Source organism: Notothenia rossii, assembly GCF_949606895.1.
Source record: "Notothenia rossii genome assembly, chromosome: 3".
NCBI classification, from domain to species: Eukaryota; Metazoa; Chordata; class Actinopteri; order Perciformes; family Nototheniidae; genus Notothenia; species Notothenia rossii.
The window spans coordinates 53,576,488-53,588,669 of NC_136901.1; the positions used below are offsets into that span (position 1 = coordinate 53,576,488).

General features: G+C 42.3%; 1 protein-coding gene across 1 annotated transcript; it reads left to right on the forward strand.

Annotated features, from left to right (window-relative positions):
• Nucleotides 1-3,609: 3,609 nt before the first annotated feature.
• Nucleotides 3,610-5,720, forward strand: LOC307032967 (uncharacterized protein; the record flags this gene model as incomplete). Its single annotated transcript, XM_079671238.1, has 5 exons — nt 3,610-3,947; nt 4,220-4,497; nt 4,558-4,892; nt 5,028-5,129; nt 5,214-5,720. Exons 1-5 carry the CDS (start codon nt 3,763-3,765, stop codon nt 5,718-5,720), a joined length of 1,407 nt encoding a protein of 468 aa, XP_079527364.1. The 5' UTR covers nt 3,610-3,762.
• Nucleotides 5,721-12,182: the final 6,462 nt, after the last annotated feature.

The window sequence follows — 12,182 nt, forward strand, 5'->3', positions numbered from 1 at the left end:
TGTAGCTGGCCAATGTGACATCCTTTTTTACCTTCTCTTCCATGCTGTCTAGAAGCTGGAACTTCTTGACTTCAGGCGACCCGGATGGTTCTCCCTGCTTCTGCAAAGATTCCCAGTCCTTTTTCCAGCGGTGAAACTCCCTCATACTGCCACTGAACTTGGGAAGGCTTACCGGCTTGAGTCGTATCTTTGATATCGCTCCCATCGGGTTGTCTCTGGGTTCCGTGCCTGCCACGCCAGTAGTGTGCGCCTCTTCCACTGCTTTGTGCTGCGCTTTCATGAGTTCAAACCGTGCTTCTTCTGCTGCAATCTGAGCCTCGGCCAATTTAGAGCGTTGGGCCTGGTCTTGTCTTAGCTGAGCCAGGGCAAACTGGGCGCGCTCATCCTCTGCTGCGGTGCGTGCCAACTCTGCTGCACCGCGTGCTTTGTTAAACTCAGCTTCCTTTTGACGCTTGAGTGCATTTTTCCTTGTCTCCAGCTGGCGCACTATCTCTTCCACATCTGTTTTAGCAGTCTCAAGAGCCCATCCCCTCCAGGTGCTGTGCACTTCTTTTAATTCCTTAATGAGTATTTCTAAATTATTTAGCTGCTTTTAGTAACTCTCATAGCTTACTAGGTCAATTTGTGTCGCTTCTGCCTCCTCATAGACCTTTTCAGCTTCCCCGACAGCAAACATCACTTTCCTTTCTCCATGCCTAGACCAAAGGTTTGCTTTAATCACTTCACTGATCTCTTCAAGCCTTTGGCTGGTTTCTCCATCCGTCTTTTCCACGTCTGCCCTCAGCTCTTCTGATACTTGGTCCTCGTCGCTATCAGCGTTCAGAATTAATTTCATCAGGTATTCACTGTTGGCCTCTGTGACTTTGGTGGCGGCCTTGTGGACTTTACCATATTCTTTCATCAACTCCTCCTCTGACATAGTGTTCACCATCTTTGTTATTGAGTTCACCTTACGACCTAGAGCCACCTTCGCCCTCGTCCGCAGGTCTTTCAGATGCTTCACTGTTTCCTCCCCCTTAATCATCTCTCTAAATTTAAGGCTGAGTTTAGCTCAATCTGTCTTATCCTGGCTAGCTAGCTGGATACCTAGCTGGTTGGCTTCGTTTTCTAGCCAATAGCTTGGTGTCTTTGACTTGGATAGCTAGCTTGGTTTTGTATGCTAGCACCCTTCAGTGTGCTAGCTAGCTAGTTATTGTCTTCTTGCTGGTTAGCTTTGTTTCCTGGCAACCTTCAGTCTGCTGTCTAGCTACTGCTTCGTCTTTGCTATGCTACCGCTAGCTTCTTTGGCTAGATAGCGCCGAAAATAGCCTTGTCACTCACGTGTTCCGACCACGTTAGCTCCGCTAGCTTTGCTAGCCTCGGGCCTTCCCTTTCCGCCGACCGTTGCGACCACGGGGTTTCCTTGTCGTCCGGTCGTCAGCTCTACTTGCGGACCGGCGTCCCTCGGTGCTTCGCGAGCTCCGCTAGCTTCGTTAGCTCCGCTAGCTTCGCTAGCTTCGTTAGCTCCGCTAGCTTCGTTAGCTCCGCTCCGCTAGCTTCGACGGTCCTTGCTAGCTTTGCTAGCCTCGGGCATTCACTTCCCGCCGACCGTTGCTGTAGTCTATCTTCCTAGCTGTCTCTCGCCATCGGTTGAAACCTTTATTCCTCCCGATGCGGTTAGTTAACAACTGTACTGTCTATCTCCCGACAGTATGGGTGGAATCAAGATGGACGGAAACAACTCCTAGGTTTGATAATTTAATCAAATCCAAATAGGTTGTTAACCTTAGAAGAAAAAAGGACAACAACAATACAACAATTAGGATCACACATATCCCATACAACTTAAATCAAATTCAATATAATAATCACACTTACTAGCGGCCTCTCCTGATTCCTCAATCTCAATGACGTTCATTGATGTATCCCCTCTACACATCAATAAACCCTGCGAAGCTCCACCCAGATTTACAGTATCACACACATAAACTGAACCCCATTAATTGAACCCTCATACACCCAGCACAAACATGAGTTTACAGCACAGTAATAAAACTTGTTTAAGCTAATTTCTCCACAATGTTTGTAGCCCTCCAGTACCCACATATGAAAGAATAAAAGCAGAGGAATCAAATAAAACACCAATACAGGAATAGTTGATAAATGATTATACAGGACATCTGATCACAGTAAGAAATACACACACATATGTGACCCGCTCTATCGAAATCAGTCGGAAGTCGCAACGGCTCATTTCAAAATAAACGTGGATTTGAGTAAAAAACTAGTTTTTCGGGGTTTTGGTGTTTTGTTTGATTTCAAATAAAGAACGTCTTGGCTTTCAGAATCTGAAACTTTTATTTCCAAAATCAAACGATAAATACATGTTTGAAGCTTGTAATGGGAAGATGACAGCTCTCACGCTGCTCTTCCGCAGCGCTGCCCCCCCTCCCTCCGGCTGACATTATGAATGAAAAGCGTATAGTAATCATAAATAACACGGCAGAGTCCGTGATAGTTTATTTTCATCTGATTTCAAATAAACAAAGTCTTGGCTTTCAGAATATTAAACTTGTTTTGCCAAATTCAGATGATAAATACAACTTTGAAGCTTGTAAAGGCTTCATTACGAGCGGAGAACGGAGTAACGTAACGTCACATCTGGCATAACAACAGCCGGTGTTTCTTGTGAGGGTTTTCCCCGGGAAACCAACACAATACACACAAACGCAAAATACACAAACACACACACACACACACTATATAAACCAACATTATTCCTCGCGACCTTCACCCAGTAAAACGAAAATATTTTTCCTCCGTACTTTGACAATTTATTAGCCGCTAATCAGATCGATGGATTCCAGAGAAGATCAAATCGCAAGACTGTTGAACTCCAACATTGTGAGAGGGACAGCCTCTGATGAGCAATGGGTTCAGCTGATCACTGATTACTTTTTGACGGCACCGGTTGAAGTTTCCCCGTTATCCGGCTCCGATTTAGAGTTAGACAGCCCTGACACTGACAGCAGCCCTCAGACCACGGATGCTGAAGAGGATGAGGACACCACAGAGGAACAACCACTGCTGAACGACCCGGTGGCTGAGACACTTCAGTCCGTACGGCATTATGTGAGCGAGGACAGCGCTCAAGAGATTGAGAGGGCCCGTGACTACAGGTGTAGCTGTACATTTAATGATGGAGTTCCCTGTTACACCCGTTACACCCCTGAGGAGATGGTCAAGAGACGAGACCAAATGAATGAAATGACTAATGGTAAGTAACGTTATAACGTTATATTATTTAAATACCTTTGACTGTGGTAACGATGTGTGTGTGAGTATGGGTTAGTGTTAAAAACATAACAACAATTAAAATAATGCTCACATAACCACCTACAACTTAAAGTTGGCTAATACTCATTGAAAAATTATTGTGGTGAACATTTTCATAAATGTTTCAACCCTACATTTTATCCACATGGGGAGACATATTTTTTTGGCTACCCCTTAAATCACATGTGGCCCCAGCCTAATTATCTAAAGATGTGCAGAGATAGGCAGCTACAAATGTATTATCTCATGTGAGAGCAGTTTACTCTGGAGTCACTGCCAGACTAGTCTGTACTTATTATTACCCTTTATAATAGATAGAATATGTGTGTATGGGAGTGTGTTTAACATAATACTATAGGCAATGTGTGGGGGGTGGGCCTGTGTGTTCTGTTACACGTTAAAGATTTAAGTTGTGTGTGATGAGTGATTGACACAACACATTATGTAATGTTATATGATTTTCCAGGTGAAAAGCATTTGGTGCTACTTGGAAAGATAAGCTCCAACATAAACCTCTCCAAAGAGACCGCTTGTGCAAAGAGAGGACACCAAAAGGAGCGGAAACAGCAGAGAACGTCCTATTTCTTAGATGGGCACAAAATCTGCCGGGAGACTTTCAAGTTTCTACATGGGTGAGTTTGATTTTGAAAAGGCTACTTCACTTTTGGTAGTGTCACTATTTTCAAATGAAGTGGTAATAAGCCATGCATGAGTTGAACTGAGTTTGACAATAACTGAATAGAAGCAGAATTTAGAGCAATAGTAATACATAAATAAATAAATATATATATATATACATGCTTTTACATAATGAAAAAATACAACGACAATGTATATACTACAATGCATACATTAAAGAAAGCCATAAAAAACAATCAAAGACTGATGTTTTAAACCATTCCAGAATTTCTCAAGACAAGCTGACAGGTATCATCAAGTTCTTCAAGGAACATGGCTTGGCCTCAAGGATAAGACGTGGTGGTCGTGTGGTGACCAAAAGGGTGTTGTCCTTTGAAGACATCCAGCGAATTGTACGGTTCATTACCAACTTTGCAGATGTCTTTGCCATGCCACTTCCTGGACGGATTCCAGGGTTTAAGAGGACGGACATCAGTGTTCTACCAACAACTGAGACCAAGTCCTCTGTGTGGCGGAAATACAAGGTTCAGATGCAGGAGAAGGGTGGGTATTTTCTTATATTTTAATCTACAATGCTATCTTTGTCTTTAATCACCTTTCCAGGTCACCGTGCTGCTGGCAACAGCACATTTAGGAAGCTGTGGAAGGAGCTGACTCCCAGTGTCATTATTGGGAGGCCGATGACAGACCTATGTTGGTTCTGTCAGAAAAACAACATTGCCATCTACCGCAGCTCCAACTTTCCCGACTGTGTCAAGTCAGCGAAGCTCAGGAAGCAGGAAGAACACCTCCGCACCGTGGGGGTGGAGCGTCAGGCTTACCAGGAGATGGTCGCCAGCTGTAAAGAAACAGCTAGAGAGCTGGGTGTCAAATTAGGACCCAACCAACCCTGTAGCAGAGACATCACCATCCACTACAGCTTTGACTATGCACAGCAGGTGAGGTGTGTGAATGTGATGAATGCTGTGATAATCCAGAATGTTTGGAATGTAACAATATGAATATTCACACATTTTTAGAATTAGAGTATAGATCACTCATTAGTTAATTCATCTGTTGGTCTGGTGTTACAGGTTCACTACCCCAGTGACCCTCTCCAGCCCGGGCCCATTTACTTTATGGTTCCCAGGAAGTGTGGACTGTTTGGTGTCTGCTGTGAAGGTGTTCCTCAGCAGGTAAACTACCTCATAGATGAGGCTCATTGAAGCAGCAAGGGTTCCAATGCTGTCATTGCCTACCTCCACCACTTCTTCTCTCAGTATGGGCTTGGGGAGAAACATGTTCACCTGCACTGTGACAACTGCTCTGGTCAGAACAAAAACAGATACCTCCTCTGGTACCTTGCTTGGCGGTGCATGGTGGGACTCCATGAAGATATCTCCCTCAACTTTCTTATTGCTGGCCACACCAAATTTGCTCCTGACTGGTGCTTTGGCCTGTTTAAGCAGCAGTTCCGCCGCACACCAGTGTCCTGCCTGAAGGACATCAGCCAGGCTGTCAGGTCCAGTACCGTCACTGGAGTCAACATCCCCCAGCTGGTTGGCAATGAGTCAGGGGAGACCTTCGTCAAAACAGACGACTGGCACAACTTCCTTGCCCCCAGCTTCAGACCGCTTCCAGGTATCAAGAGGTACCATCACCTACGCTTCACCAGTGCCGAGCCTGGAGTGGTCTACGCCAAGGAGTTTGAACGTAAAGAAGAAGAATCCTTCAAGCTGCTACGCACAGGGTGCTTTACTGACCAGGAGGCCGACCCACTGAACTGACTCCCCCTTGGCTTGATGAAAAACGGCAGTGGTATCTTTTTGAGAAGATCAGAGAGTTCTGCACTGAGGAAACCAAAGACATCACCTGCCCCAAACCCTTAACACCTCATCCTTAATGAGTGAGAGTGCATAATACATCAACACTATGTCATTCTTCTATAAATGCTGTAAATATATATTTCAAATTGGTTTTAAGTACTGTTAGCTACTCTGTTGATTGTTTGCTATTTTTATATTGTGTAGTATATTTATCTGTTCTGTTGCTTGCTTCTTTCTCCAAATTAACTTTTGTGCCAAATGATTCTAATGTTGTTAGAGGTTAACATGCAATCAGTTCATTTAAGTATTTATTCATAGTGTTTTTCATAAAAATTGTATATTGATGATTCTGCACGTGGGTATGGGTGTGCACGTGAGTACGGGCGTGCACGTGAGTACGGGTGTGCATGTGGTCTGGGTGTGCACATGGCCATGTACATGGGAATAGATGTGTGCGCATAAGCATGTGCTCAAACATGACCAAAATACATACATAAATTGATGAACGTGCACGTGAGTTCGGGAGTGTACGGGAGTGCACGTTGGTACGGCGTGCATGTGTATGTGAGTGCCTTTGTTCCATGTATTGATGTATGAAAGTGACAACAAGAGAACAGTATATTGTGTGTGTGTGTGTGTGTGTGTGTGTGTGTGTGTGTGTGTGTGTGTGTGTGTGTGTGTGTGTGTGTGTGTGTGTGTGTGTGTGTGTGTGTGTGTGTGTGTGTGTGTTTTTGTGCAAACAGCTCTAGATGAATTCGTTTTATGGTATGGTTAATTTGAATAAATACCTAAGAAAGTACTGCAAACTTTGAAGGCCTTTTTCTCAAAATCATGGTTCGATGACATTCATTATGTAAAGTGACGTATTTTGCTTAATATTTGGAGGACAAAAACAATATTGATATCATTAGAAAGCTAAGAATCTCATCTTTCCAACAGTGTATCAAACTCAAAATGTGTTTCAGGGTCAATGTGACTGAAAATGATAGAGCAGGTCACATATTCTCTATGAAGTGACCCTTGTTATAGGTCCGAATGTCCTGTCTCCTGAAAGTCGAGTTTTGGTTGATTAACAGAAGTTTAATTGTTCTTGTGGCTTAATGGCTTCCCTGAACTTCCCTTCACCCCAAAGTCAGCTTACTAGGAATGAATACATTTTATTGATAAGCTCAAAAGGACGTTTATCTTGGTTACTGCTGGGTGACCCAAGTCTCAAGGCCTGCAGGATGTGTAGGAGATAAACATTAATTCTACATGACTTGAACTACATTATCTGAAAATGTATCTGGGAATTCCCCTGTTAATTGCAAGGACTATTGAGAATTAACAGAGAGACCCTAGGGGCCTCTTCTTGGTATCTGCTAGGCAGAAGTCACTCAATGCAGAAATCACAAGTTTAACACACATTCTATATAAGGTGACATTAAAATGAATATACCAGATTGAACTTTCCTGCCATAACACGTTACTTTAATACTTCAAATAACTCAAATAATACTTCACTGTGGAGAGCTGTCATTTATCTGTAATCAAGACACTGACGGTCCCTTTGTATCACTGCCTCTAGCCATGTTGTAAATGTCATATCTCCCCCCATTATGTCTCTGTTCATCGGGAAGACACCAGGAAACTATTCACCTCCACGTAAAAGAGGATACATTGTTCACAGAAATTACAATGAATCAAGTGGAACCACGTTTCTTATTTCCATGTAGGCAGCGTAGGGACAGTTCCTCACACAAGGGTTATTGATACTATTAGGAAAGATGTGGAACAAGAGGGAGAGGAGAGAGAAAGGAAGAGATGGGTGGGGGGGATGCAGGCCAGTCTAGTTGCAAGCATGTATTTGAGTTTTCAGGAACTTCACTGCTGGGGAAACAGTTCCCTTGAGTTCATAAACCACATCCTGGAAAAATTGCCAAGTAGGCAAACACTGACTTGTATATTGTATGTCAAAGACATACAAACTCTTAAAACAGGTATCCACAGCTGCGAGAGCCGTCTCAGTCTCAATAGCCTTGCCTGAGATCACAACAAAGGGTTGAGAGCACAGCATCCCATCCTCAAGCAGTAGCACGAACGGGCACGACCTGGACGATTGGGCTTACTCCAAATACTCCACCATGTTAGTTCCGACCTATGATGAGAAAGAAAAGAAAAAAGATAAGTATTTCTACCGGTGCAGAGAAATTGTCATTAGCTCTCTATTGAAGCTCTTTCAACCGCCTCCCACCCCATCAGCTGATTTAAGAAAGAAGCGTGACAGCCATACATTCAAAGGCGTTGTCTTAAACAATTTATTCTGGGTGCGTGGCCAGTCTACTTATGTGTGGTCTGTGGTTTATACATCCCACGTCGATATGGAGTAACAACTTACACCGAGTTACAACTTGTAAGAATAGTGCTTCATGAAATGAGTATTCTGAAAACGTTAAGCTGTGTCACTCATTCCACGAATACAATCTTTACATTATTATTAGGGCCGGGACTTTAACTCGTTAATTAAGATTAATTAATTAAACAAAAATTAACGCGTTAAAAAAATTAACGCATTTTAATCGCACTTATTTTTGCACCGCCGAACGTTTCTCACTGGATGAGTTTCAGGGGTACCGATTATACTGGAGCACCAACTAACGTTCATGACTTCAGACTAGTGCTGTGTACCTGGACTCACATTCAGGTTCAGGTCCGGACTCAAGCCCAGAGGTTCAGGTTCAGGTCCGGACTTATAAGTCCGGACTTGTGTCAAGTTGTGTGAGTAACTAAAGTGAACTTATTGTGAGCTAATTATCAATTGAAAATAAACTCATAATCAACTCAAATTCAAACTCGTCAGGTTTATTGTGCCCCCTTCCAACTTGTGTCTACACCATGTATTTTCTAGAACTCTACATGTGTTACTAACTACACAACACAACTACATACATAGTTATGTACATACAATACTCAATATGCAAGAGTACAAGTCTATGTGTTCTTGTTCAAGAACAACAGCATATTGACATTGTCTGGGTGAAGTGTTGCTCTTTCGGCAGACACTATATCACCATACATACAAAGGAGTTAGCTTAGCTACACTACCATATATGGCAACCAGTATCCCATGCTTGTCAGTAAGCTACACTACCAAATATAGCAACCAGCATCCCACGCTGTCAGTGTCCACTATGTCTAAGCCAGCTTCCCTTGACTTCACACAGATCTCGCGAGCAGTTGCGATATTTTGCGAGACTTCGTGAGTTCAGTAATGGCCGCCATATCAGAAGCCAAAACAATGTTTTTCGTCTTTTCTCAGCGCAAATTTCTCGATCTATGGAAGGTTTTAGATGGTTTAGAACAAAAAGGAGAATATACGTAAGTACCGGTTCCCGACGTTCCGGTTTTAACCGGACTTGAACCGAAACTTTTTACAAGTCCAGTACCGGTTCGGCGTACCGGTACGCAGCACTACTTCAGACAACAACAAACCACAGTGAACAATTGTCAAACATGAACGAAGAAGCTGATGAGACCGCTTTGGTTGGCCCCGTGAATGGGACATTTTGTTTTAAAAAACGGACGGAGGGAAGCGTCAATAAGAGCACGGTTGTTTGCAAATTATGCAAAAAGGAATTCGCATATCACCGCAGCACATCAAGCCTCAAGTATCACCTCAATGCGAACATATAGCAGCTAGCGTGGAAGCTAGCGTGGACGTTAGCCCGACTCGGAGTACAAGGACCCACACCCAATTCGCTTTGATCAAACAGTGGCCTATGCAAAAGAGAGATTTTATTTTTCATCAGGATATTGGAAGAATAGGAGGGATTGTGGTCAATCACTGGCACTTTTTTATTTTATTTTAAATGGTACACTTTATGTTGAACTATTTATTACGTTGTAGGTGCAACTGGCACTTTATGTTGAACTGTTTATTGTTTTGGCCAAGGTTATTGAGAGAGTTAGACTGAAATTGATTAGATTTTTTAAATCAACAAAGTCTGTTATGGCCTCTGAAGCAACAGAGAGATGTTTTCTAATAGTCAGGGTTTCCAATGTTCTGAATGTACTTGAAAGTATTGTGTTTTACTTAAAAAACAAAGTGTTATAGTTTACAGAAGGTCTACCTACCTATAGGCTACCTGAATCTTTGAAATGTACTATATTCCTAAATACTCTATTGCTACACTTTATGGCAAAAATTGCACTTTTCTGTTGGTCTTTGTTAAGTACCACCTTGAAAAAAATAAACAATGTTTTGTTGCTTAAGCTTATGTATTCAGTCATTATTCAATGGTATACTAAAATCCATGTGAAAAAAATTGCTTCTCACTGTTCTCAGGTCAAATATTTATATGTGATTAAAATGCGATTAATTTCGATTAATTAATTACAAAGCCTCTAATTAATTAGATTTTATTTTTTAATCGAGTCCCGGCCCTAATTATTATTATTATATTGAAGCCCACATCCTTTCAGGAAGTAGTGCAGCTGAACACCAGCCATGCACCTTATTTGTGTGGGAACACCCAGTTCAGTTAATCAATTAATCCAATAGTAGTAGACCAAACATGGGCAACTGCGGGCCTGGGGGTCACATGCGGCCAGCACCTGAATTTAATGTGGGCCGCAGGTTGATTTGATTTCAGCTGTTGCACTTGATTTCAGCTGCTTTAATTACTTCAGTCTATACTAGTAGCTTAATGACTTGTATTACAATTGTATGGTCTTTTTTATGTCCAATGTATTTGTATTTAAGTTCATAAAGTTAGCATAAGTATTATTAAATGCATTTGAAATTATTATTAAATGCATTTGAAATTAAGTAAAAATCTTACTTTTCAGGATTCAAATTCAAAATTAGCCAAAAAATGTAGAATTCCAATTCAAAAATAGCAGCACTGCGACGCTTTTTGAGCTTGTATATCTGCTATTTTTGCTACAGTATATACAGTGGGGAAAAAAGGTATTTAGTCAGCCACCAATTGTTCAAGTTCTCCCACTTAAAAAGATGAGAGAGGCCTGTAATTTTCATCCTTGGTACACTTCAACTATGAGAGACGGAATGGTGGGAAAGAATCCAGGAAATCACATTGTAGGATTTTTAATGAATGAATTGGTAAATTCCTCTGTAAAATAAGTATTTGGTCACCTACAAACAAACAAGATTTCTGGCTCTCACAGACCTGTAACTTCTTCTTTAAGAGCCTTCTCTGTCCTCGACTTGTTAACTGTATTAATGGCACCTGTTTGAACTCGTTATCAGTATAAAAGATACCTGTCCACAACCTCAAACAGTCACACTCCAAACTCCACTGTGGCCAAGACCAAAGAGCTGTCAAAGGACACCAGAAACAAAATTGTAGACCTGCACCAGGCTGGGAAGAATCTGCAATAGGTGAGCAGCTTGGTGTGAAGAATTCAACTGTGGGAGCAATTATTAGAAAATGGAAGACATACAAGACCACTGATAATCTCTCTCGATCTGGGGCTCCACGCAAGATCTCACCCCGTGGAGTCAAAATGATCACAAGAACGGTGAGCAAAAATCCCAGAACTACATGGGGGGACCTAGTATATGACCTGCAGAGAGCTGGGACCAAAGTAACAAAGGCTACCATCAGTAACACACTACGCCGCCAGGGACTCAAATCCTGCAGTACCAGACGTGTCCCCCTGCTTAAGCCAGTACATGTCCAGGCCCGTCTGAAGTTTGCTAGAGAGCATTTAGATGATCCAGAAGAGGATTGGGAGAATGTCATATGGTCAGATGAAACCAAAATATAACTTTTTGGTGAAAACTCAACTAGACGTGTTTGGAGGAGAAAGAATGCTGAGTTGCATCCAAAGAACACCATACTGAAACATGGGGGTGGAAACATCATGCTTTGGGGCTGTTTTTCTGCAAAGGGACCAGGACGACTGATCCGTGTAAAGGAAATAATGAATGGGGCCATGTATCGTGAGATTTTGAGTGACAACTTCCTTCCATCAGCAAGGGCATTGAAGATGAAACGTGGCTCTGCACTCCACTACCACCCCCCGCTGACATTCGCGATACAGAGGGCTTCATGGGAACTTTGAGGGGAGCCAGAAGTTGGAGTACCAAACACTGACTCTAGGTACTCATCTGAGTACCTCACTGAGAAAGTTGTGTGCACCCCTGTATATAACAAAGTATTGAGATGAACTTTTGTTATTGACCAAATACTTATTTTCCACCATAATTTGCAAATACATTCTTTAAAAATCAGACAATGTGATTTTCTGGATTTTTTTTTTCTCATTTTGTCTCTCATAGTTGAGGTATACCTAGGATGAAAATTACAGGCCTTTCTCATCTTTTTAAGTGGGAGAACTTGCACAATTGGTGGCTGACTAAATACTTTTTTGCCCCACTGTATATGCAATGTGGCTCTCTAGAGAGAGTGTGGAAATAAA